This window comes from Takifugu flavidus, chromosome 9 (assembly GCF_003711565.1).
Source record: "Takifugu flavidus isolate HTHZ2018 chromosome 9, ASM371156v2, whole genome shotgun sequence".
Taxonomy (NCBI): Eukaryota; Metazoa; Chordata; class Actinopteri; order Tetraodontiformes; family Tetraodontidae; genus Takifugu; species Takifugu flavidus.
Window position 1 is genome coordinate 12,151,054 of NC_079528.1, and position 27,349 is coordinate 12,178,402.

The following is a 27,349-nucleotide window of genomic DNA, read 5'->3' on the forward strand; positions in this document are numbered from 1 at the left end:
GTGACAGGAATTAAAATGATGGCACTGCTTCATATTCCTGTGCTCAGTGTACAAACCTGCACAAGGAGTGCAGCTCCACAAGTTAATCAAGTAATCGTACAAAATACATGAGTGAAACTTTAATCTTGTCAGTATGAACGATCCATGTGCTAGATGTGACAAAGAATCACCCCTTACTAATGAAGTAATACATTTTTATATATTCATACGTCCCTCCACGCATGTAGCACTTTCTATTCTGCTTGAATACACAATGATTGTCCCAAAATAAATAATAATCGCTGAAGGCACAGAAAACATACAGTCACAGTATGAGAATTCTTAAAAAAATCGAATTCTGTCCGCTGATGGAATAAAATATTAAAATAAAGGTGGGAGGGTGGAAACATAATGTTTATGTAGATTCCAGAGCCCCTGAAGTATTTCAGTCATGTAAATATGTTTTTTTTCTCCAAGTCAAACGGTGTCCAGGAGTCACCGCTCTGGTATCACCAGCGGTTTCCAAAAGACGTCTCCCCTGTCCCAAAGTTCCTGTTTTTCAAGTAGCGCTTCACCTCCTCCAGCTCGTAGGGCCTGAGGCTCTGGTCGACCCCTGGCGTGAGCTTGTAGCTCAGGGGAGAGACGATGTAGCCGTTACGGTAGAGGCACAGCTGCTTGCACATCTCAAAGCATGTGAAAAGAAGACCAAAGTAGGGAACGATCTGCAGAGAACGAAAGAATGCTAATGGTAAGACTGCATTTGTAAAAGAAGGCACAACCATGCTGACATTTCCTAATGAAACGGGAGAGTGGAGGACACTGTCCCAGAGACAGACGCTGTTCACCTTGCTTACACTCTGAACGGGGACATTTCTTCTCAAACCCCTCCCATCCTTCCGTATCCGCATTTCTCTCTCCTCACATTTGTCCTTGAGCACGCGCTGTTAGCTATTTATACCAAGACTGACGTTTGGAGGGGAGTAAAAAACCTTGTTTTTAGGAATATGTACCTTGATCATGTTGGCGGTGATGCCATTCCACAGAGAGAAGATGCCCTTGTGTTTGACAATCTGTATGAAGCAGTCAGTCATTCCCCTGAAATGGACGTCGACTCCACCGAGATGTGGGAGGTGTGTGCTCTGAGCCTGAAACAAGGCGAGAGGGGAACAGAAAGAGAAGTCTCAAACCCAACATGAAGCAGTGGAGGAAAGTTGAGCTGTAGGCACCTGATTTATAACACTAACAGGGGGAATTGCAAAAGCTTTTTTTTGTCGCTCTTTTTGAGGTAATGATTGAAGATTTTTCTGGTACTTCTTTGTATTTTTCCGTTTTAACGCCTTCATTACAAGCTACAGTCAAGATGTCGAATGATAGCCATCATATACTTTTACCCACAATTTCCTGTTTTATATGCAAACAAGGTTTTCTTGGTTTCTTCTTTAGAAATGCACCAAATTCTTTCTCACAGAACATATGTGAAATATTCAACATGGCAGTCTTACATTTCATTTTCAGCAGTGTCTATAATGTATATACATCAACAGAAAAGCATGCCTTTGGTGCAATTTTCAAATATCAAATTTATTAATAGTTAGTATTAGCAGGTGTGAATTTTCTCTTTCACTTTTTATCTGTTTGGTTTTGGTATAAAAAATAAATGGAATCATTAAGACATTAGTCTGTTGAAACAGCCAGAAGAAACCATTGCAGTTCCACAATATTCTTAATTTAAACTTCCACATCTCCAGCTGAATCCTTAAATCAGTCATTTGTTTAATGCTGGTTTTTGATTGTAATTGTTTATTACAATGTTTGGTGGTCTGGTCACTACAACTGACTATCTTTAGAGAACTTATCTATAGCTTCTGCAGTGCTGGGACACATTCACATTCCCAGCTGCTGTTAAACCTTGTGCTGGCTAATAATAGGCTGATAGAACCGGATGTGGTGTAGATGTCCTTTGCAGCACCATTGTTCCACTGAATGTCCTTCAGTACCAGCATGAGATGCATCAAACTTTATTAATTTATATGTATGTAATGTTTACATTGTGAATGGAGAAGTATGAGGGCCTGTGACAAAACAGTTTGTAAGGAAAGTGTTTAAACTTTCCCTGAAAAAATGGCGTAGTGTGTCGTTGCGCCTTTACTGCCTCCTAGTGAGATAAAGGTGGTAATGCAATGAATGCAAAACACTACAGACTTTAAATTACATTATTTCAGAAAATGAATACTGCATGTAAAATATTACCAGTGGAAGGTGGAACTTTATAGTAGAAGGTCTGAGGGCAGCATCATTTTATTTGACAATTGTTTGTTATTTTAGCTTCACTTCCCTAATATCTATGTACTACTGTACGGTTCCTGTTTTTTTTATTTAAAATCACCTGATTAACATTTTTACTTGAAGAAGGTGTTTTATTTGGAAAATGATCACTATACATTTAAAGTACCTGTCTGGTAATAGCTGTTCAGAGCAGTTTGACACAAATTAGTCGGAAGTTAAACCAACAGAATGAAAGCAAACCAAAGGGTGCATAATTTTTCAATATTTATTTTGTCTTTGCTCTTCTAACTAGATACATAATACCCAATGACTACAAATTACCTGCATTTTCCTCTTCACCGTTTCAAAAGGGTAGGAGAGGTTCTGAGCCACTCCTGCTGCAAGGCAGCCGTTAATGAAGTTCTGGAGGGGAGTGAAGCGAAGAGGAGGCTCCTGCCAGAGTTTATCCACGTTCATGTGAACAATATAACAGCCAATAGAAAAGGGGAGAGCACCTGTCAAAACACACAGTTAATGGAGAAAATGTGGGTCTGGAAGAGTGTAAACAAGAGAAAGAACCATTCTCACATCTACTGTATACATCAGTCAGCTTGCTAAAAATATCAGCATTTTCTGTACATATACGCACCTAACACAGTTAGGGAAAAGCCTCTGTATAGAGCCTTAAGACCTTCGGTCTTGTAAACCTTTGAGAGCGTATGAGCGACGCTGAGGTATGTCGGCTTCCGGCAGTTCTGAACGATTAGTCTTGTTTCGGTCATCTCCAGAGGGTACGTGACCAGTGCAGCAGCGATGCCGGCCAGGCCACCAGCCAATATGGCTCTCCACTGAGTGATGAAGCCCACCTCATCCATGTGAAGGTGGATTATCCTGGAAGGGTTTCCAAAACAAAGTCAGCACACAGTTTCTGACCCAACGACACCCACCAAATCTGGGCATCAAAACCATTTTAATGTTCTCTGTTAATTTCTATCAATAACTTCTGCTGACATGCGCATAAATCACGTGACATAACCTTGCAACAGTAAGATGGGATGGACTTTGAGCAAAATTTAAAGGCTTATTGACAAATTTTAAAAATTAAAGACTGAATCAGTAGTTACTGGTAACCATGTTTATAGTTAACCCAAAGAAGCTTTACCTCTGTATCCTGTTATTTTAAATACTCACATTACCAATAGTTTCTTGTATCAGAACATGTGACAGGGGCTTTGGGATCTAGAACACTGTATTCACTGTGGGGCGCTGAGCTGCTAATGCGGTCCACCTGCCCGGAAACGTGACGTAAAGGTTGACAGCGGCAAACTTCACGAGCGATACTACAGCAGCAAGCACGTGACTGGGACGCTCGCGGCTGTTCATTGTGTTTACGTGTCAATCATTGCTGCCCGGTAGTAACCCACAAGAGAAACCCCGCCGTGATTCCCCCGGGATTTGTCTGACAGGCATGACTATTCAGGAAACCAAAGCATTTCTGCCGGAAAAAATTTCAGTGATCGTTAAAAATATAAAAAATAAAAAACAAACACAAAAGACGGCAATTTTTTTTCCATTGCTACCGTCAGCAATTAAAATAAAGTTTAAAAAAATCTCAAATAAAAAAACGATATTAATCAGGTCAATCAACCTAAAAAAGATTAAATCTAAAGATGCAATTTTATCCTTACAAATTAATTAATTGAAAATGTCATACTGTACTGTAGAAACAAATGGTAGATATTATACTGTATTTAAATATCAATTGATTTATTGATAACAAATAAAACATAATCATACGACTTTTTATTATTGATTAAATGTATTACCCCGGTCTTCTTTTCCCTAATAGAATTATTTTAAAACATCAATAAACTGATGTTCACGCTTCTGTCGGCCAAGGCACCTATCAGACAAAACTCCGGGCACCGCCCGGACAAGCCCTTCAAAAATCGGCTGAGCCAATGCAGCCTTCTGATTGGCTAAGCTTAAGCTACCACGACAAAACAGGAAGTATAACTTTTACAGAAGTCAACATACTTTTTAAATACCTAATTTCCCCAACTTTACCCTGATCTATATTAGCGCAGCCGTTTCCCCTTAAATTTGCCCACCAAACTTTGGTCAAGTTAAACTACATTCTGGTTTAACTAGCGTAAGCAGCGAGTAGAACCCGGATGAAAACAACCACAAGCCCCAACAAACACCATTAAATGTATAGTAACTTACTTTTTGTATGTTGTGAGGTGAATGGCGGTGTAGGGAAACAACCGCAGACATGAGGCGAGGTTCCCTTTCCAAAAGCCACGAAATCCCTCATTTTGGTAAATAGTAATGAAACTATGCCAGAAACCACCTTTGCTGTGAAAAGTTCCAACCTGGCTCTTAATTTTAACCACTTCTAAAGGCGACGTAGCCGTTTTACTAAAAAGCCCAGCGAAACCGACGCACATAAAGCTCTGAGTCCTCGTTAGTCGGTCGTCCTTTATAACGGTGGCCATCCCCTTTTCACCTTCTTTAAAAAATAATCGATGTCTTCGACGATTAAACGATTAGAAGAGGAAGAGTTTGTTTACGCAGGCTGGGCATCTAAATATGGATGTGGGCGAGGTGTCGTCGGACCTCTTTACTTCTCATCGAATCGGGAGGGTTCTGTGACATGTGACACCTCTGGGCTCAGACCTGGGGACACTAGGTGGCGCTCTCTGACCTCTTAATGTCAACTTCATACAGCCTCGTATATTGTAGTTGGCTCCACGCGTCACCATAGCAACAGTGCAAGACTACATGCGCTCTGCTCACCTCTTTATTTATTTTATTAACAAAACAAAAATACAATCTTTAAAGTATTCTTTTACAAATAAGTGACACATCCAAGGTGGGCAATGAAAAGTAATGAATGTTTTTTACAAATACTCCTCAGGATGTAGATGCATCAAATGTTTGAGGTGTGTATAGTTATTATTTTGGACAGCAGCACTTTGACTTGAAAAAGTTCAAACATATAGTTCAAGAACTATGTTTTTGCTCAAATTAACTTTAAACGTTTTCACAAAACAAGTCAACAAGAATGAGATAGATGTTGGAAATATATGAAGCAGAATTGCTAAAGAAGATCCACTTTGAAAACCAGACAAATTATAGCGGCAACAGTCTATATGGGTGGTTTACAATCCCCTGCGTTTTTATTACCTTTATAGGTAATAAAAACTGGACGACATCTGTCCAACGGCAACATTTCTGTAATTTCTCTTGTTTTGGCGTTACATTTGCAACACAGTTCATGGGCTTTAATCAATCATGCCGGATTCACCATGTACCTGTATTCATCAGCAGGATCTGTTGTCAGTATCGTGTTTCGGCACATTTTGTTTGTTTACTCCTTGTCTCCTCTTGGCAGGAGTTCCTCCCCTGCTGTGCTGACAACCTCACATTGGTGCAAGTAGCTCATGTTCCGTCTCTGACTGGACCACTTGGCTCCTCCATGATGGCTTTTTGGCAACACCAGAGTACCAACCAGGAAAGTTCACCTTGGTCACTCCTCTAGCTATCTTACCGGTGTGGAAAAAGGCTGTTTATTTGTTATAGTGTGTTTATTCATCAACAATCGATTATTAATCTATCATTTAAAGTATGAATCAGATTAAGAAACTAAAGTGGTGTAGTTGCGCTATCGTCTTGGTGGTCTGAGGGGCACGTTTGGAAACTACTTTGATGTTTCTTTGATCTGTTTGTTTTATAGTACACAAGATACTGCGCTTTCTTTCCTGACAGATAAGTGGTGTGTGGCGAGATCACGTTGTATCTTATCATTTGATGCTTCAGCAATCAAAAAGGACAGCGCCAAGAAGCTGCTGCCACTCTGTCTCCTCTGCCCCTCACGCTGATTTTACTTGCCAGTGTTTGAATAGAATACACATAGAGCACTGCCTTCTTCCTTTATGTATGTCCTCCTCCTGAAAGAGCACTTCCTCCTTACTGCTCGCGGGACCAGCCAGTGTGGCTTTGTGTCTCTGTGGCTACCACGTTCCAGTAGGTGTAGGCTGGCTGAGCCATTGTCATTCTCTGGATGTCATGCGCAAGTCAACCCTTGATCCCCCACTTTGAAGTGCATTGCTGGGAGACCCGAGAGAGCCATCCCTCAGCTGGCCCTGAGCCGGCAGGAGTCAGTAGAGGGCGCCTGACTCCAGGGAGGACGCACGTTGGCCAGGGCCTACTGTCGTCCTCACAGACTGGTGCAGTAAAAATCTCACCTCATTATCTCAGATGGTCACATCACAGGCCTGTGCTGGCAGGGGAGGGGAAAGGGAGAGAAGGGTTGGGGGTGGGCGACACCACAGTCTGTAGTGTGTGTCTTTTAAGAGGGGGGGCGGTGAAAAATCAGGAAGAAGTACACGTTTCATCGTGACACTCATTCGACACCTTTAGCTCCAAGGCTCAGGCCAAACAGCTGGGGCCCACTTAACAGGAATGAGACTTGTTATGCATAAGCAGACTTACAGTTTAAATCAGCCGAGTGTGAGAGCTTAACCTGTGAAAGGCTGTTAGGGTTTGTTAGGAATAGTAAATGCAGTTTTGCACCTCATTACTGGGTGTAGTTTGTATTGCAAAACAGAGAGAGTGACGTTATGTCAGCACTGCAGGCCATTAAATGTGTTTCTGCACAATGTCCCTACCCTCAAACTGTTTTTCCCATGATTTTATACAGAAATCTATTTTGACATTTTCAACATCTTCAATTCAATATGGGATATGTGCAAAAATGTCTCACTGCTTCATCTGCGTGCCAATTAAAAAAAACGTAGCAAGGAATGACGTATTATGTATTTAGTGAGAATAGTGATGACCAGGAGGCCCATTGTCTCTGAGGTTAAGTTCTGGCAGCTGGTGCTCCCTTATCTTCCCATGTACAGCCAATAAATCAATATCAAATCTAAGGAACAGGAAGCCAGATGGCCACAACCCACCAGGGCCAGGGCACTCTCAGGGTCTCCCCGGCTACTGTACCACCAGTTCATGCAGCGGTCCTTTGAAGACATACACATTCAACAAGCAGCTCAATGAATGACTAAAGGGAACAAATAAGCTGTTACGACTCTGCTGAAATCAGTATTTGTGTTTCCATCTACATCAAAGGGCCAAGGCTGTTTGATATGCAGCACCCCGCACCTTGATCGGAGGCAGGTACAGGTAGAGAGGAGGAGCAGACCATTGAAAGGAGAGAGGGTTGTGTGGTCACTTCTGTCGTCACTGGCTCGAGGGTAGTTGACCCAGACGGAGGGTCTGGTGATGTCTCTTATTCCCCGGGGAGCTATTGCCCCTTGAAACCATTACTAAACACATTATTTATTGGGTGTCACATTGATCGCATGCTTTTAGGAAATATTCACAAGGATTTGGAGCTTTAGCTAAACACAGGATGCACCTCGTGACTCATTGAAAAGAATGAATTCACTGAGGTGGACGTAGTGTTGCTGGACGGCTTGAAGCAAGTGGGCTTAGAGACTCAAACCCGTCCCGTTAGACTCATCTTCATTTCTGCGTAGGCCAGGGGTCAGGTTAAACAGTAGTTTAATTGAATGGCTGTTCACAGGCCGGTGTGAAATGCCAGTTCTATTGCAATGTGGGAGCTAGAAGGTGGGGGTTTCTTTGGCCTTTGTGTGGCCTGTGGTCTCAGAGCTGGACCCCATTGTTAAAAGCTGACCAGCCAGCCCCTCAGACTCTCCTTTACCCTGCTTTGTCTCAAACAGAGTGACAATTTCCTTCATCCGGGTCAGATCAGGGTCATGACTTTGGACACTAGCCTTCCCTGTCTGTCTGCACTCTCATGAACGCATACAGCACCAACGCTGTACGCGTGCTCCTCGTGTGCCAGCCAGGTTTGCCCTGGATTCGAGTTCTGATGCATGAAATCAGTGAGAAACACTTGGCGCTTTAACATATGTCCTTTTATGATCTGTAAAATTAGCATGGCGAGAAATATTTCACTTGTGTTTTTGCGAGTGTGTAAAACACAGCACCACACAGGGAAAGGATGACCTCTTTACTGCTCAAAAGAGTCAGAGTTATGCAACCGTGGTGGTTTAGGAGAGTGGACAAGACCCACCTTCTGTCCTGGGGCCTTCTTTATCTTGGCCTGGCCACAATGTTGATAAGAAAAGGAAAGGCCAAAGGGCCAAAAGGAACAGTGTGTATGGCTGAGGTCAACAGTGTGAGAAGGCTGGACTCAAAGGGAGGGAAGGCGAACAAGAATAATATCTGATAAGAATCACCAAGGTCTTTTGATCTCTAAGGGTCTGATCCTAGGCTACAGGGTGTCATGCTGAGTGGACGAGTGGAACAACATGGCAGGTACAAACAAGCGAAGCCCTTGAAAATCATCTGGGCCTGAGTGTATTTACTCAGGGAAGACCGACAAGCCTCCGCCATTTTAGAAGACCCAAACACCCAAACTTCTTCTGCGGAAAGCTTATGCCGTTCAAAAGTCAAATATTCTCTCTCCCTATAGTGTTGGAGGATTGCGAATTATTTTGCTATCAAGTAAAGGCTGCTTTTATTCTGCAAACCCGGCCACCACCAGACAACCACAGACACAATGGTTTCGTCTCATGAGTCACCGATTAAAGGCCGTCCTGTGGAGGCCAGACAGAGCCTGGAGCTGCTGTGCAAGCTGTGGCCTGAACTAAATGCCTGGCCTTCTTTCCAAGGGCAATATGGAAGAGGGGGCTTTTTGCCCAGGGTGGCCAGAGGAGGAGTTAGTGCGCTATTGAGGGAGCTGAAACCGTCTTTGTTTCCCTCCTGAAAACCAAAAGAGCAGATAAGCCTGAGTATAAAAATGTCTAAAAACAGATGTCATGATATACCTAAAGGCTAAAGTTTTCTCCTTCAGGGCGAAAATGAAGGCCACGAGGTATCGGCAACCTGTTACATCCGGGCTCCAATTAAAAAGAATTAAGGTGTAAGAGGTCTTCATTATCAGTGCCGTCCGAGGGACATCAAAGGCGCGGCGGAGTGAGAGTGCAGCTGCCCCGGTGGTGTGAGGTTCTCCTCTCACTCTAGAGGAACTTGTTTTTGTTGAGGATGTTTACAGATCCCAGGAAAGACAAACAGCCTCTTTCTTGTTTGTAGGTGAACAGCTCAAACACAGAGCTGTGGGTCACTTCTGTGTGTGCGTGTGAGAGCCAGGATGCACTGTATTGTCGGGTCGGTGTTTGTCTTTGTTTCTGCACTTTCAGGTTTTCCCACCAAAGAACGAACCGCTCCGGCGTGACCAAAAGCTCAGACGCCACCGCCTGTCCAGTCGGTAAAGTCGAGTGAGGCCTTCAGCGGTTCGCTCTCTCGTAGTTTTTCCAACCTAATCTGACCAATAATATGCTTTAAACCACATTCCAGTGCAATTTTAGGCAGCTACTTTGTCACTCTATATATAAACACATGGTGTCACTCTTGTTCACGATTACTGGAAGACTGACTGGTTCAAGAACAGTTATTAATTTGAATCACTCTGTGTATGTCGTAACTGTTTCCCACTAAAATTACTGACCATTAATCAAACACCTCATTTGTCTTTGCAATAAAAATGTTCCCATCTATCCTGCAATTCATCATAATCGAGCTAAACTGTTCACTTCTTGTCAGTTTTTAAAAATATAGACCAATTGACATCTGTATTGCCACAGTGGAGTGCCTCATTCTGTGTGCTTGTATCAGCAAATGTCACTTTGTATTGAGATTTCCTCCACAGCTATAAATCCTGGGGGAAACAGGCTTTCACAGAGTTGTTTTATGGCACACAGACTTCCCTTCCCTTCTGCAGGGGGTACAACGCTTAACACTGCGTCTTCATGTGTCACGGTCCTTTTATCTGGGACACTTCCAAATCTTACTATAGTTTTTATTTACACAGGTGACCCGGATTCTGGTATGTTTCTAGAATATACGACTTTATTTAGCTTATGTTTACTGATTTTTAAATAGGCACGTCGGATTAGTGTTATTTGTGTTTTGCTTGTTTTTTCGTTATTGACTTTAAATCCAAATTTAAGAAAAGGAAATCACAACAGTTGGAAAACAACATAAAATTCCACCAAATGCCATTTTAATTATCTTCCGTATGCGGCACATTTCACACAGCATCAACACAAATGTTTTTCATCAAAATTTCTTTATTTATATCCAGCATTTTTTCATTACTTCACTATAACGCTTGATTATTTTCTGCTTAAAACAACTTGAGAGGGGTAAAATGTTAGATCGCTTACACATTGTACAGTAATAGAGTCAGAAATTGTTACAGAGCAATCTTAGAACCAACAGAGCTGAGGCATACACACTCACCTGCCACTTTATTAGGTACCTGTTCAGTTGTTGTTTGTTAACACAAATAGCTAATCAGCCAATCACATGGCTGCAAATCAACACATTTATGCTTGTAGACGTGGTCTAGACAGCTTGCCGAAGTTCAAACCAGCATCAGAATGGGGGAGAAAAGGGATTCAAGTGACTTTGAACGTGTCCTGGTTGTTGGTGCCTGACGGGTTGGTCGGTTGAGTAGTTCACAAACTGCTGATCTGCAGACTGGTTCCAGATGATAGAAAGGCAACAGTAACTCAAATAACCTCTTGTTACCACCCAGGAATGCAGAATAGCATCTCTGAACACACAAGACGTCCAGCCTTGAAGAAGACGGGCTACAGTAGCAGAAGACCCCCCTGGTGCCCCTCCTGTCAGCTGAGAACAGGAAGGTGAGGCTACAGTTCAAACGGGGCCACCAAAATTGTATCAGTACTTCAGGCTGATGCTGCTGCTGGTTTAATGGTGTGGGCGATCATTTCCTGACACATTTTGGGCCCCGATGAGCGTCGTTTAAACTACCAGAGTATGTCCAACCCTTTATGACCACAGTGGACCATCTTCTGATGGCTATGCTCAGCAGGATAATGCACCTCAGATCATCTCAAACTGGTTTGTGGAACATGGTGATAAGTCTGCTCTACTCCAGTGGCCTCCACAGTCACCAGATCTTAATCCCATAGAGCACCTGTGGGATGTGGTGGAACAGGAGATTCCCTTCATGCAGCCGACAGACCTGCAGCAACTGCTCGATGCCATCATGTCAATATGGACCAAAATCTCCGAGGAATGTTTCCAACATACAACATTCCAGTATACCACGGAGAATTATGGCAGGTCTGAAGGCAAAAGGGGGTCTGGCTTTTATTAGCAAGATGGACCTGATAAAATGGATGGAGAGTGAATGTAAAAGGGGAGAGACAACACAGCGTGTGAGATAAGTACTGTAAGAGCTGGTACAGTATACAGTGTAGCAAAGTAAATATATAAAGCAGAAAACAGTGTAACAGGGCAGAAAAAGAGAGTTGGGAGAACAGAAATGTAAAACAGATGCAGAGTGTAACAGGGCAGCAGGGCAGATAAATAAAAAATAGAATAGAACAAACATGCATGTTAATCAATAGAATGGTTAAAAAAATACAGAGTGTCACAGAAAAGAGTGTTTACATGCATATATAGAACAGGAATAGAATAGCAGAAATATAAGTGTAAATATGAGTGTAACAAGGCAATGATTAAAAGAGGAATATAGTTTAACAGCTCAAAGAAAGGGTACAAAAAACATAAGTGTGTGTGTGTGTGTGTGTGTGTGTGTACACACACTGTGTACACCTTCTTGTGGCGCATTAATTTGTTTGGTCGAAACTGGGGGAGTCGCCCTTCCTCCGCCGCTTCAGCCTCACCAGGTACGGTGGACTTTGATAATCCGGCGTCTACAACAGCACAAATGCGCCACATCTGTCGGCCCGAGTTGTGTTGGCGCTCAGGTGTTCGGACCGAGTTGTGTTGGCGCTCAGGTGTTCGGACCGAGTTGTGTTGGCGCTCAGGTGTTCGGCCCGTTTTATATGCGCTACCAACCGGGCTCGCGCCGAGCTCTTTGTTTTAGCTCGCGACACATTAGCCGCTTCCGGAAAAAAACAACCTTCACACAGGTAAGACGAGTTTCGGTCTAGAATCTAGAACATTCTGTTATCTTCTTTAGACAAAACACCGCGGAAAGCAGTTTAAGACACTTTTTCGTACACAAGTCCTTGTTTGTGGGCAACTTATAGAACTATTTATATACGTTAGTATAAGGCAAAGTAGGTTTCCGTCAGGTGTGCAGCAGTTTGCGACTGCTCGGAAGGTTGCTGTGGTAAAGCCGTGGCACTTTAATAGTGTCGTTAATCGTGATAGAGCTTGTTATAAGGTATACCTATGACGGCCAACTTTTATCACCTCTTCTGTCATTAGGAGCTGTCACGTTGTTGTGGTGATTAGGAGCAAAGCAGCAGTCATGTGCTGACAACAGAGGGGACAGTGAGTTATTTATGGACCCTGTCACAACATGCAGGCACCGAATCAAAAGTCATGATCAATGTAGCCTCCTGGTGTTGAACCATAAGCCAGGACACTACGCACTGGTACCGTCTAATTATTAAATAAAATGACTCTTCCTTTCTTTTTAGTGCTTTTCTGTCCACGTTTCACGGCACAGTCGTTGAATTCTTTGTTATTTTGATGCATATTAATGCATGTTTTCCTGCACAAGGGTCTGAGTGCATTTCCATCCACTTCCCCCATTTCTGTGAGCTTTTGGGTGAGTGACCTGACATGTTGGGCTGTAATATAGAAGTATTCCGAATGCTGTTGTTGTCCTTATGTAGTGCTGCAGGCAGGCTTGCAGTCACGTCCAGGATTTAATTTGCAGAAGGTAATTTTAGCCGGAACCTTTTCCCCCGTAGTTTTGTGATATCTTCTGTACAATATAGTGCAAGTATACGGAAACTAATGGTCAATATTTTGAGTTGCGGGTTGCTTTTTCTTGGTTGATTCAGTGCTGCTTGTGAATTGCTGTTCCCGTCCACTGTCGGTACTAAAATCATCTGGCTGATGACAGAAAAGCTTCTGGCAGTGTGTGTTTAGCTATACACACACAGACTGTTGTACAGTGAGAGCCAGAATGTCCCTGTGAACAGAAACCCAATCTCCATGTGCCGTTTTGAACCCTTGAACTTGTTCCATTGTGTAAATATTCCAAAAATTCCAAAAGTAAAAGGATTTATAATAGAACATTTTGGAATTAAGTGTATGTGTTCGCTGAGCCTCTTCCATTACATAATATCTGACGATAAAAAGATATTTCTTTTACAACTTTTGAATTCAAGCCAGGTACGTGAGAGTTGTTCCTGCTGAATGCACGAGGAGCAGTCGTGCAAATGTTTTGCCTTGTTTTTCATTCTTATATTGATCCTCTATGACATGCGACTTGGTTACGAGTAACAAATAGATTTTTCCATCACCTGTGTGCTTCATTGTGATTAATATTCATCGCACCAGGCACCAGTGTGAGCTGGAGACCCACGGCATGACACATGTGGTGCCTCGCACGCTAAGACGGCCTCACCTGTATTCACTGAGGGTGTGGCAGCACATGTGACTCACCCATATCAGCCATGGAAGCATGTGTTTTGGCTGGAGCCTTTCAAGGAATGCCACGTCTGGTAATCCTCTGGGAGACTTGGAGGGCCGCTCTCATTTCCCTTAAAAGCTTAGGCTGTCACGTGATCATAAGGAATTTGCTTCAGATAAGCTTTCCCTCATCATAGATATATTTACAAGTTAGTCGGGCGTCAGTCATCGCACCATGTTTCACTCATTTTATCCAGTCCGAAGATTTTTAAAAGCCTAAGGGTTTTTTTTGTTTTTTGCTTGCTGCTATTCGTTAGGATTTTTCCAGCAATCCTTTTAAATGACCTTTATGACACATGTCTGGCCTCTGTTTAGGCTTGTGTGGAGCACCAACTTCAAGACTTTGATTCTAAGGATCAGCAGGGTCCATAGAAGCTTTCTGTGAAGGGAACTGCAGCTATTGAGGCACCCGTGTGTTGTTCAACCCTTGTTTTGGTTTTGGGATTTCCACATACAGTCAATAAAACATTCAGTCGCTCCCTGATGTGTTACAGCTGACGGATCCATGTGGCCTATCAATTTCAGGATGAGGTTTCACCTGAACAAAGTGAAAACAAAGACAGAAACAAGGCCTCAGTGACCTTATTGGAAAGATACGTGCACTCATATTCTGTAGTCGCTCTGGTCTGTTGGGAATCATTCAACTGTGCTCTACGTAGTGCAGCGTCAGCAGCACCCAAGAGTCTCTCTCACTCACTCACTCACACACACACACACACACACACACACTCACACACACCCCTCTCTGAGAGAAGATAGACACTGTCTGTTTAGCTACACCTACTCCCACTATAGTTGCGCCAGTGTAATCAGAGCTCATACACGTCACTGCTCATGCACACACATACACGCGCGCACACACAGGCATCATTCTGATGTGCGGCAGGGGAGGCAGGGCTCTGGTTTCATTTGAGCTTCAGGCTCCTGCCAGAGTTGGTTTGCATGAAGGTGATCCTGAGAGGTTAATGAGAAGATATCATCTCCTGGTGAGTCGCTCCAAGGATTTAACTCTGGAGATTAATATGTCTTCTTGTGACTGAAATCTGGACTCAAACTGAAGGCAGAGAGTTCACGAGGATGGTGCGTGCGTGCGTGTGTTTATTGTGTTCTATAGCATAAGGTTTGTGTTTGAAGCAGTTTGTGCCAGCTTCTAAGTTTTCTGAAAGGGGAGCTGTCAGATTTGCTTGCTTCATACATGTTTACTGCAACTTTATGTTTTTATGATATATGACTTTATATATTTGATCATGTGGTGTGTAGCGTCTCAGAAGAATCCATTGGTAATTGTTACCTTCCTTATAAAGGAGACTTAAAGGGGATTAGGAGCTGCACAAAGGGATGGAGGCCGCTGCTGATTGGGTGTAATGGATCATTATGTATTAGGGTTGTATTTCTCCTCAGGTCATTTAGAATTCTTATTATCAGCTTATGCCCTGCCTTTGTTCTGCAATCAGCTGTAGATTGACTCCAGTATGTGCTCCACTCCATTTCACAGAGTTTATCCACGTTTGTGCGGAGCCTGGTGACTTCTAGCTGAGAGGAGAATTCCTTTTGTCCCTCAGGAAACTCTCTGAGCGGAAGCAGCTGTGGCTTGTTGCCATTTTGCTGCTGCCCTGTGGATTTGTCATTTCCTGTGGAGCTGGACGCTCTGCGAAGGAAGAGTTCCATCGTGCATCTCGCTACTTTTATTCTCAGCAGAAAACCATGAAATGAGACATAACATCGAGACTTTGGGGCACTCATGAAATACACCAGTATACAAGAGGAAACTGAGAGATCTTTTTTCAGACACAGAAGTTTGAAGTGACCTCGATCAGCCGATGGCTGCAACAGAAACCAAAGCTGGCAGCAGCTCTGGGGGACTGTCGTGGGCACGCGTCTGTAAGGAGTGTGGCCAGCAGCACGAAGGCCTCGAAAGCCATCTGTACGAATACCAGGACGATGTGGACGATGAACTTATGTGCCACATCTGTCTGCAGCCCCTCATCAGACCCATGGACACCCCGTGCGGTCACACCTATTGCTTCCACTGTCTGAGTAATTTCTTGAAAGAGCAGGACTTCTGCCCAGTGGACCGCCAGAGACTTCAGTTGCACCAGTGCCGTCCTTCCAGCCTGCTGGTCAAGAACCTCCTGGACAAGCTGGTCGTGATCTGCCCCCACAGTTCAGAATGTCAGCAAAAGATGCAGCGCTGTGAACTGCAGCCTCACCTGCACAACAGGTAAGATACACTCAGATAATGAAGTGAATTTGAGTATTAATTATTAAACCACCTGAGAGGTGACTTGTTTAGATGTGGAGGGGTTCTGCTTCACCAATGGAAAGTTTCTGAGTGGTCTACCAGGACTGGTGTTGTGGTTTACCACTAGATTTTATATTTGGGGGTGTCCACATCCACAGTTAGATATTTCTTTCCTTTTGTTCCAATAGATATTTTCACATGCTTATTTCAGTGTCAAAATATCTCCACAGGCATAGAAATCTCCTTGGATCTAAAGATCCAAATGCATGGCCAGAAAAACACCCGGTTCAGGATCTTTTGTCTCAAAGTAAAATAACGTAGCGCATGTGGCAGTAAAGTGTACGAATACTTCTGACCTCCTAAACGTGGAGGCATCAAATGGCTCGAACTGCTCTACGTTTGAATGCCATATATCTGTGAAACCCCTTGAATTAAACCTGACAGTCTGGGCTGTAGTTCCACAGTGACGTCAGAAAACCCTTTTCTACCTGTACTGTGCTGAAGCCCACCCTCTCACCCCCTCCCTTGCTGCCTCGCACTCACAAGCACAGGTTCTTCTCACACCTTTGTCATCACAATCATATGCGACATGCACACGGCCCAAAGACGTCATTAAAACACTTATCTATTCCTGGTTGCGGCAGCTTGAAAACGTGGCTAACACATTGTTGTTTTTTTATTTGCCATTAAATATTCAAAATTCCAAACATCCAGATTTTTTGCCTGCACGATCCGGCGATTCGTGCAGTTCATACATTTTGCCCGGTGGCTACATGCCTGGGAATTAATCTGAAAATGGCCAAATCATCTGAACTTTAAGGGGAAAGCAAGCTTTGGCATGAGTGTGTGCCGTGCTCATCAGTCTACAGGTTAGTTCAGATGCAAAAATGAGCCAGGAGTGTATTTAAACTCGCAGATATGTGGAAGCACTTACGTTTTCTTGCTACTGTGTATACTTGTCCTAGTGTTTAATTGCTGCTCTGGTGTCCACTACTTTCTTGTTTCTCTGCAGATGTCCTGTTTTTCGACGACTGAAAGAGGAAGCGGAGAGGCGGAAGAGGCCCTCGTGGAATGAGATAAAGGGACGCAAAGGGGACGGGGAGGCGCCCGGTGATGCTAAACATTCGTCTCTACCCCGAAATCCCACCAGAGAGGCGCCCGAACCTGGAATGATCAATCCTGCATTTGAAGAAAATGAAGATGGTATGAGGCTTTTGGTCCTCTTAATAATAGCTTCTTTACTCATATAGATGCCGTCATGGTTACACTTTAAGAAGTTGTCCGCACTGCGATGGTGAATGATCAGACAAGTTGCAACCTTTTAAGTGTAACTAGTGTTTAAAACTGATCCGAAGGTAAAAGGCAACATGTGAGTCAGTTTCATGGAACAAAGTCCACTTAACAGTTGCCAGGCGGCTGGTTGTCAGTTTACAGAGGATATCGTTACGTAACTTGACAGAGGATCGAAAGATGTCCCTGTTAGTTCTCATTTTTAATTGTATGGGTGACCGTTTTAATGTGGATTTGTACGTTTTCAATGTTTATTAATCTACATTTTTTTGTGCGACTATAGTATAATAATGTTATATCTATTTATCTATTTTACCTACCTGTGCTTGCTGGGAATATGGATAATTTGACTGTCTATTTCTGTCCTGTTTTGAAGAAAAGAGACGCTAAAGCAAGGCAGGGACGTGACAGAAATGTCACGGTTCTTTTAACTCGTGCCGTTTCTGTGAGGGATATAAATAATCGTACATGCCCTGTTTGCCTTATTGCATAATCACTAAGCAGTGTCTCTCCACTGCTGTTTAAAATGATGAGAGCTCCTTTGATGTACCCCATCAAGTGAGGAAAGTCATGGTTATTTTGAGTTTGCTTTCTCTTCTAAATTTACCTCACATTACTCCTCCTTTTCAGATGTATTTTCCTTTATCGTCACTTACTCTTTCCTCTGTTCCAGACAACACTCCGCTGAGGTCCAGTCTCGTGGCCGAGGCCAATGTCGTGGAGCTGTACAGAGAGGAGCCTGAAGAGGAGCTGGGCCTCCGCATCGTGGGAGGAAAAGACACACCACTGGGGAACATTGTCATCCAGGAGATCGTCAGGGACTCTATAGCAGCTCGTGATGGCAGACTGGCCCCAGGGGACCATATCTTAGAGGTACAGGAGATTTTGCTGACATAATGTATTCCATAGTGACAAATGCTGAGTTTATAAGGTTGTTGGGATTACCGTATAGCATTGCACGCCACGTTTTTACATAAGCATCTCGTCATTGTCTTCACATGATATTGTAAACACACTTTGCAGCAGTGAAAGTGGATGTGCAAGAAAAACAAGTTTCATCTCCATGGTAACGAGGTGTGGCTAATAGTTCCTGGTTAAACAGTCATGTCTCTACAGTCTGCCCTGATCCATGTTGCTCATTGACTCTCGATTCCCACAAACGTATCTACAGTATGATTTAGATTACATTTGTTTTTTGCTGTTTTCTTTGGTTAATCGTGCATTTGTATAAGAACGTTAGGAAATAGTCTTTGGAGACCAATTTCGTCAGATTTTACAACAACAGTGAATGTGAAAATGCCAAATGTGGAAAGATATCAGAAGAAAAGGATACATGTGGGCAAGGAGTCTTGGGAGTGCTTTGTACTGCACGTAGACATACCTGCTGCACACAAGGGAGAACTCTACCTTCTGCTGCTGTTTCCAGGTCAACGATGTCAGTTTGGGTTTGGTCCCCCACACCCGGGCCATAGTGGTACTTCGGCAGCCTTCCCTCCTCAGACTCACCGTTATGCAGGAGAAGGGCTTCAAAACGAGGGACACAAGGTCCAATCACAACGCTTCCTCTAGCCCCTCCACTGCTCCCCAGTCCTCTACCAGTCCACATGGCAGCTCTACCTCCAACAACAACCCTGGGACGGTCCTGCAGGTGACACTAATGAAGAGTCAGCGCTCTGAAGCGCTGGGCATCAAACTCATCCGTAAATCTGAAGAGAGCGGCGTCTTTATCCTGGACCTTCTCTCTGGTGGTTTGGCGGCCAAGGACGGAAAACTGAGAAACAATGATAAGGTTTTGGCCATCAATGGTCACGACCTGAGGCACGGTACGCCTGAAAGCGCTGCCCAGATCATACAGGTGCATTTGATTTTTATACATTTTATACTGTTCTTTAAATGTGAAGAAAATAAATGGCACTATTACGTTAACTTTAATAGTTTAACAGAATGAGAAATGGGTCAAAACGTGTCCAAATCAAGACTTTGATGGACTTATTACATTCTTGCTAAGGGCAATTTGTGAATTTTCTTGGTGTTGCGTATGATTTCATGCAGGGGAGTGAGGTACGTGTCAACTTTGTAGTGATGAGAGCCACAGAGTCTCAGGAGGAGGGAGGCAGGGGAGTCCGGAGGCCCGAGCCGCAGTACTTCAGGCGCCGCTCTGAGTACATGAAGGTGGGACCACTGTGTCAGTGTTGAGCTCCTACTGTTTCTGTTTGCCCGTTCTGACTGTAGCGGTTGCTCCTTTGACAATCGGACTCACTTACGTCATACGGCGTGGAAAGAACCCCCCCCACCAGGTTTTGGTGAGAGCAGACACCTGCGTCATCGTGTAGAGATGAAAGCGCCTGTCTGGAGCCTCCCGTCCTGATCAAAAGGCCTGGGGTGCTGCTCAGTCTGCCACTACAGGGCCACAGTTCTGTTGTTTTTGGCTCTTTCTTTGCATGGCTGAGGATCAAAGCTGATAACAGTTAGCTTTCGCCTGCAGAGTCGTGTCTGTTCATCTTGTTTGGGGGGAGGTTCTCAGCTGGGGCAAGGAGGAAGAGCTCCCACATCCCCCAAAACTTCCCCCTCATCGTTTACAGACTCCAGAAGCTAAAGCTGTTGTTTTCTACACATCATCTTCCCTACGAGAGCTTAGTGTTGATCCTCACACCTTGCCTCTACTCTTGCCTCTCTGATCCTTCTCATATGTTTCACATTTGTTGCTACGTGTGGGTTTGTGAGCCGGATCGCTAAAGTCAAAGGATCCTGGAGAGGCTTAGGAGCACAGAGCTCATGTAAACAAAATAGAAAGGAAAGAATTTGTGAATCTTCGCAAGGCCGGCAGTAATTAAATTTACATAAAGAGATGCTAAATGCTAAATCGGTCAGTTCTTTGTATTTATTTGAGTTGTCATTCATGCAGGAACCTCCTGGTGGATTTTCCAGCCAGGAGAAGACTGTGAGCCTAAAGAAGGAGCCTCGGCAGTCATTAGGGATCACTATCGCCGGGGGGAGGGACTGTCGCAGCCGCCTGCCTGTTTACATCACCAGTGTGCAGCCAGTTGGCTGTCTTCACAGAGATGGCACCATCAAAAGAGGTACAAAGAGGCATCTGGTGATCTGTGATTCTTTTTTATGTCCTCATCACTCCGGCTGCAACAACGAACCATTTTTATGGTCTGAACTAGTCTAATTTCTCCTTTTAAACTAAACCGTGTTTTAGTTGTCAGTTAATGGCCATGAAAGCTCATTCCGAATGCTTTCATCTGATTGCAATCCCAGCTCGCTGTGTTGGCACTCACTGGTTTGGGTTTCCTCAGGCGATGTCCTGCTGAGCATCAACGGCATCGATCTGACTCAGCTCACCTACAACGAGGCCGTTTCTGTGATGAAGGCTCAAACGGCTCAGTCCCAGGTGGTACTCCGTGTCATCCAGACCCTCTCCGAGGACAACGAGGAGGACAAAGAGGCTGCCAGCATGGACGAAATGAACCCTGCGGAGGATCGAGACGACGCCCTCAACTGGACGCCCTTCTGGACTCGCTGGCTGGGCTTGCCGAGGTACAACCTCCTTCACCCAAAAACTGCTTAATTTTACGGGAGAAGTAATCTGACCCCGTCTGCCCTTCCAGTCATCTCCACTGGTGCAGGGACATCGTCTTACAGAAGACCAACAACGAGAGCTGGGGATTTAGCATCGTGGGGGGCTACGAGGAGAGCCGCGGCCAGCAGCCTTTTTTCATCAAAACCATCGTTCCAGGCACGCCTGCGCACTTTGACGGCCGCCTGAAGTGCGTTGTAATCTGCTCTCGCATCACTGCTTCACCCGGGCCCACCGGACTCCAGGTTACTCATCTGTGGTTGATCTGTGCAGGTGCGGCGATGAGATAGTGGCAGTGAACGGCGCCACGACGGTGGGAATGAACAACTCTTCCCTCATCCCCATGTTGAAGCTGCAGAAGAATAAAGTCACGCTGACTGTGGTTTCCTGGCCGGGAACTCTTGTGTAGCAAAGCACATTTTCTTAAGTCTCATCTCATCTCATCTCTTCTTAACTCTCTCCTTCGATCACACACCATCGGCTTGTTCTGCTGCATAACCTGACCCGACATCGCTGATCTGTACGTATTCAGGTGTTGGGCAACATTCTTTTTAACTTTGTTTTGATTGGTTGAGAAGAGTCTGTCTTGTTTTATTTTTGTTTTTTTTTCAGTGTTATTGTACAAAATGTTTAATTAGGATCCAAAAATGGTGACAGTGAGTTTTGACATATTTAATAGCAAACTGGAAGGATAGCTCTTTTAATGTGTTTTAAAGTAGTTATACATTGATTAACAGTTAAGTGAGATTGAAGCTGAAATGTGCCTAAAGTGGACTTGTGAAGGATTATCAGTGACTAACATAACAAAACAGGCTGGCTGTGCAGAGCGAGGCCAAAGGTGATGACACACTTCCTGTCCTGCACCATTATGACGACTTTCATCCTTGATGCACACGTTGAATGTGATTAATTTACTAAACTAGAAAACCAGTTTAGCGCCAGCAGAGGGATTTTCTTATGTTGATGCAGGTATGAGCAGTTAAAGTTAAACACAGGTTTGTTCCATCCGGTGTTGGCCACAACTGTCAATTAGGCGTTCTGCAGCTTTCCACTCATCAATAAATGTTCAGTGGACCAAACACTAACATACAAACAAGGAGGAGTACTTGGGTGACATGTTCCCATTGGTCTTTTACTTTTATGGGTACAACAACTATACACACTGTATTCAATAAAGATTGTTGCTTAGTGAATTGTTCAGATATTAGTATTAACGCCTCTATGTGTAATAAACTGTACAGTCTGTCCATGGATTATTCTGACCCCTAGTGGTCAGTATCTGTAAAGAAACAATGACTTTAAACAAACTATTGATAAAAGAACAGATGTATGAATATCCATTTAAATGTAGAAATCATTTTCATCTGACTAAGATGTTATTTCTTACCTGCTTAAATATTCATGATAAAAACTAAACTCTACGCTTGACTCATTACCTTGAAAATATTTTCTGAGTTAAACAAGCTGGGTGGCAGCGACAATGGTGGCTCAGTGTGTTAAGGGCTGGGCTCAGCAGCAGAAGGTTCTTGGTCCAGCCCCAGCACAGATGAAAGGTGTTCTGGTAGTAGGGGAAGGTGCCATATTCCTTCATGGAATCTCTATACCCAATAGCTTCCTAATAACTAAATGTTGAAGTAATAAAGCACAGATGAGGTAAACCTGCATAATCCTTTGGTGAAAACCAAAGAATGTGGCCCAAGACCTGCCATTAAAGTGTTGTGTGTGTAGGAACCAGCATTCACTGGTGACACAAACACTGACACACATGAGAAATTTGAATAATAAATTGATTTTATATTTTTTCTCCAAAGGGGTCATAGTGATAAACAATGACAGGAACTGCAACAGCAACAATACTGAGCGGAGATTTAAAAAGTCCCCGTTGCACAAGAGAACAGGCTCCCGTCGACACTTCTCTGTGGTGCACCAACCGTACCAGAGGCACTCCGAAACGACGCGGCGGTCTTCAGAAAAATAATACCGATGCTGGGCCAAAACGGCTGCGGACAAACGCAGCGCGGCAGGGGAAGTACAAAAACACCAAAACGTAATGCAAAGTGGGGGCAGGTAAGTGAGAGAGGAGGTCAAACTATACAGTAAATTCTTCCAGCTGCACAGCTGAGACGCCATCGTCTGCGACGGGCAGTCAGCGTCTTCTTCATTGGCAAAACTGCACGGTAACGGCTACCGCCACTGAAACCCTGACTTTCTACTCGAGTGCAACAAAAATCTGTTCTAGTTCTGGCATTTTAAACATGTAACAGTATGGCTTACAAGGTAAACAGGTCCATATCAACTAGAAAGGTTTCTAGACATATATCATTAATAAAAACTATGGTACAGCAAGATATTGGCAAAAAAATAAGTAAAGAGCTAAGTAACTTCATGTAAACAATAATATACCACTTATTTACAGGTCAGGTTCTTACTAGCTAGTTCCCATGTACAGAGGGTCCAATATAAAGAAACACACTGTGTGATGATGTACACTGTACATTAGGCAATCCCAACCATCCCATCTACTTGAAACAAAAAACAGGATTAAAAAACCAAAACACCAGAATGAGACTTGTAGAATTTCCCCCCCACACCGTCCTTCCTGTAACATCTACATCTTTTTTTTAGATACGCGATAAGGCAAGGTTAGTCGGAAGGTGGTGGCGTCACATTCTGAGCAAGGGATTACCGCTATAGGTGGGACACGTGGCTGATGGTTCTTTGGGGTAAATGCACTTCTCACTTGTTTGTCACACTGGAGGAAACTAAAACAGTCCGAGTGCAACCAAGGCGGCAACATCTGGTTCTGTTGGGAAAATGTGCAAAAAACTGCTCTAAAGCAAAGTGACAGTGTGACAGATTCTAATGTACACGGTAGCGGGAGATATACAGGGTCCCCTAGAGACAAGTGCAGACCCTCGACCCAACAAACTGTATGTACAAGGCACTAAGGAGAAGATTGAAGGGCTACACGTCCAGGTCTCACCACATTCTCAGTCCGGGCGGAATATCGGATATTTGGGCAAGAATTCGATTAGGATCACCTGGAGGGAAAAATAAAAGGAATTAAACGGTCCAAACACTATGGAAATATTTAATCCAGTAAAATAGTTTTACTTACGTATTCCATCATATTACTGCTTTCACATTTTCTTTTGCTCAGCTTCCAGTGAAGCCCCAGCTGAGGAGAGAGGAAGAAGACAATCAGCAGTCAGGTCTGAAAGGGACGCACAGACACAAAAATCCATCCCAAACGTCCCCCTCAGCGTCCAGGGGGTTTGGGAGCAGGGCTGTCTGGTCTCGCCAGGGTCAAACTGTGGCCAGACACCCTGAAGTGCTTCCTTTGTGTCTTTGCACGGCTACTAGATGCAATTTGTTGCTGTGAGACAAAACAAAATGAACGCGGCATTTTACTGCTGCCCTCGCGGTTCTCACAGCCTCTGATCAGCTTGGAGGAGTTAAGAGGTGACAAGAGCTAGAATCCATCACGGTGACGGTCAACTTCAGGTGCTTCCCGTCCTCTCTCTCTTTTCTCACCTTGTGGTATAGCCGGTTATTTTCCCACTCTAGCAGCTTGTGAATCGACCGTCTTGTCTGTCGGAACAGAACACAAACACATTAAATTGCGCCAAAAATACCCCCTCAGCGTCCAATTTCAACCGTTCAACAGGTAACAGTAAATGACCGCTACGTTACGATTTATGGACTGAATGTCCAATTTACCACCTAGTAATTTCCACTTTGCCGTCATCAATTTTGAGTGGTAACAACACCTTTAAATGACACACCCTCAAGCAGGGGAAAGACAGGAGCTTTCCAGTGCAAGGCATCATTTCAGCACAGAGCCACTAATTGAAGACGAGTCCTGATTACCCTCTACACTCAGGCCAATGCAGCTGGATTACTATAACAGCTCCGGAGTAATCAGCACTGATTGAAGAGAGAGTTAGAACGTCCAGCCCGTGTCGCAGGGGGTCAGGGACTTACTCTCTTGTTGAGACAGATAACAGGCCACAGACTGCAGCCTACTGTACAGCAACAACACAGACAGCCGCAGAGGAGCCACTTCACATTGACTGGCAAGTTCTTCTTCAGGCAAGCGTTGACTCTGCTGATGCTGGTTTTAAACTCCTCTGGCGCTACCTAAAAAAGTAAGAAACCAGACTCATGTATAGCAAAGTAAACAGCCCTTACCGGGCTTATGTGGTAGAATAGATTATCAGAACAACAACCAAACTGGTTCAAATTAGAGGTGCTAATGTTAAACATTCCTGATTGCTCCAAAGAAAACCTCTGCACAGAGATCAAAGAGCTTTAGAAAAACCAACAGGTAGATATTTGCAGATGTTGTCCAGAGATGAGATGAGATCTCTAACTTCTATGCCTCCAACTTGCTAACTAGGCTGCAGACTGTTCAAGGCAAGGAGGGACTCAGAGGAGAGATAAGCTCAGTGCCTGTGGCTGCGCCGGCCAAACAACTTGAATGGATGCTCATTCCTCCCCGAGTCTGTACGCCATAAAACCGGGGTCGTAATCTTTTATGACAGGATGCAAAGGTCTCTTTGCAAACAGCCAAAGAGCTCAGAATAAAGCCCAGCAGGGCCTGATCTGCACCCTTCAATCATCATAATTGTGACCTCATCCATCATGTGTCACCCTGGGTCACAATACTGAAGGTACTTTTTATTGCCCCACACTTCCCTCGGCCTGCTCTTACCCCTACAGCCTTTTTGTGTTTCTGCGTCCGACCCAGGAAGCTTTTCTTTCTTGTCTACGGTGGAGTCTCCATTTCATTATTTTATCACCTGGAGCTGGACCCTCAAAAACACTGGGGTCTCTGCCAGCGGAGCCCCACGGACAGCTTACTTATTTACAGAGCTGGACAGCAGCACATTCAGGCTCCTTTTTAAGCACCGTCAGTTGAAATGCATCTGCCATCAGATCAAAACCACGTTGAGAGGTCTCTGAATGGCTCGGTTTTGGGAAGTTGGGGGTGTTTAAGGTCCAAAAGAACAAAAGAATCACAGTGGCTTTAATTGCTTAATTCTTCCTACTTGGAACTGAACAGACAGCAGCTTGAAGACTGAGGAGAAAGAAGAAACTTTACCTTTCCCGTGAGAACAGATGGGAATTCTGTGTCAAATCTGTTGCTCAGTCCAAACCTGAAGAAACAAAGAAACTTGTAAGATGGTACACAAATTATAATATCACAGGTTTAAGAAACATTAATACATATATCTGCTCACTAGTAATGTCAGTCAGTGACATATTACCCATAAACCAATATGATCCTTATCCAGTTTGTTTCTGGGTCATTTTTGGGTGTTGAATATTGCAGTATAATAACAGTTTTCTGATTTGGTGTTAAATATCCAAGTTCATCTAGATGTCAACGTTAAGAGAAAGCGGTATTTCCAGCTGTTTAACACATCTTTTACAACATGCACATAGTTTCTGTTAACATAGCGATGCTGGGATGCAACCACACTCATATCCTTGATTGATCCTTCCTAAATAATGTGTCACAGATGTTGACAGAATGTGAACATCTAAATGATCACCAGAACAGAAATGGTGTTGACGCTATTCACAGGAAATAATGCAGATTCTCTGTATGTTTGTTGAGATCAGCTGAGTATTCAAATTAAAGGGAAAAGGGCATCATAGTGATATCAGGAAGACAATTTTGGCACAATTTATTGGGGATAAAAATGGTGCGAAATGCAGGTTTGTTTGCATGTTTTTGGTTCTATTTACAAGAGTAACCTCTAAAACTGTAACCGACGCTTTAAATAACAATTAAACTGATCTAAAATTGGGTCTAATCGGGATCAAATGCGTTGCCTAAGTGAGGAAATAAACCCCATCTGTTAGAAGAATGGTGGTGATGCGCTCGTCCACAAACGTCACCAACTTCCAGCGTCGCCTTCATTTAAATCACATGTCAACCATTATTTTAAATAACCAACCTGTGCACCACCGATCTGTGCGTATGTCGCTTTATAAGAGGGACACAAAGACATCACCGTCAACTTTTGTCATGCAAAGTAACTGTCCCCTTCCCCAAACATATGTCCAACTCTTAGCGGTGGTGTGTCGCGGCGGCTAACGGCTAACAGTTTAGCAGAAACATGCTAAAGATGGAGACGCGGAGGGCAACAAAGCGACGCCCCGACAGCCCCGGACGCGACGCCGCTTACACTGTGATGTAGCCGGCCCCTCGCATCACCACGGGCTCCGGGCAATATCTGGCCAGGTGCTCGTCGCTCACTACGTGCTCATCCTCTTCGTCTTCCAACTCATAAATGGTATCAAAGTCCGCCATGTTGGCTACTAGGACGCTCATGACGTCCGTCGCGGGGGCGCGCACGTGCAGCACGCTCCAGCGGGAACGCGGACGAAGAAAAAAAGGCATAAAATAACTCGGCTAGTGTCAAACGGCAGACGATTATTCTCAAGCTATGTGAAGTTTT

General features: G+C 44.0%; 3 protein-coding genes across 9 annotated transcripts; 1 reads left to right on the top strand and 2 right to left on the bottom strand.

Moving 5' to 3' along the window:
- Positions 1-106: 106 nt before the first annotated feature.
- On the bottom strand, positions 107-4,877 carry slc25a43 (solute carrier family 25 member 43). 2 transcript variants are annotated; one of them, XM_057042313.1, is made up of 6 exons: positions 4,471-4,804; positions 3,441-3,532; positions 2,894-3,135; positions 2,587-2,759; positions 990-1,124; positions 107-701 (listed from the first exon to the last, which is right to left on the bottom strand). In XM_057042313.1, exons 1-6 carry the CDS (start codon positions 4,519-4,521, stop codon positions 489-491), a joined length of 906 nt encoding a protein of 301 aa, XP_056898293.1. In that variant the 5' UTR covers positions 4,522-4,804; the 3' UTR covers positions 107-488. The 2 variants fall into 2 exon arrangements, with proteins under 2 accessions (XP_056898293.1, XP_056898291.1); XM_057042311.1 differs by lacking the exon at positions 3,441-3,532 and having other exon boundaries at positions 4,471-4,877.
- Positions 4,878-11,975: 7,098 nt separating this feature from the next.
- lnx2b (ligand of numb-protein X 2b) lies at positions 11,976-22,300 on the top strand. Of its 6 annotated transcripts, XM_057043012.1 has the most exons (11): positions 11,976-12,080; positions 12,111-12,245; positions 15,260-15,985; positions 17,019-17,209; positions 17,970-18,169; positions 18,723-19,151; positions 19,349-19,468; positions 20,202-20,376; positions 20,599-20,839; positions 20,911-21,069; positions 21,153-22,300. In XM_057043012.1, exons 3-11 carry the CDS (start codon positions 15,585-15,587, stop codon positions 21,286-21,288), a joined length of 2,052 nt encoding a protein of 683 aa, XP_056898992.1. In that variant the 5' UTR covers positions 11,976-12,080; positions 12,111-12,245; positions 15,260-15,584; the 3' UTR covers positions 21,289-22,300. The 6 variants fall into 6 exon arrangements, with proteins under 6 accessions (XP_056898992.1, XP_056898996.1, XP_056898997.1 ...); XM_057043016.1 differs by lacking the exon at positions 12,111-12,245 and having other exon boundaries at positions 11,977-11,999; XM_057043014.1 differs by lacking the exons at positions 11,976-12,080; positions 12,111-12,245 and adding an exon at positions 14,524-14,844.
- A 352-nt stretch (positions 22,301-22,652) lies between these two features.
- On the bottom strand, positions 22,653-27,247 carry chic1 (cysteine-rich hydrophobic domain 1). The gene is made up of 6 exons (XM_057043018.1): positions 27,077-27,247; positions 25,984-26,038; positions 24,864-25,019; positions 24,414-24,470; positions 23,998-24,057; positions 22,653-23,920 (listed from the first exon to the last, which is right to left on the bottom strand). Exons 1-6 carry the CDS (start codon positions 27,220-27,222, stop codon positions 23,870-23,872), a joined length of 525 nt encoding a protein of 174 aa, XP_056898998.1. The 5' UTR covers positions 27,223-27,247; the 3' UTR covers positions 22,653-23,869.
- Between the last annotated feature and the right edge of the window lie 102 nt (positions 27,248-27,349).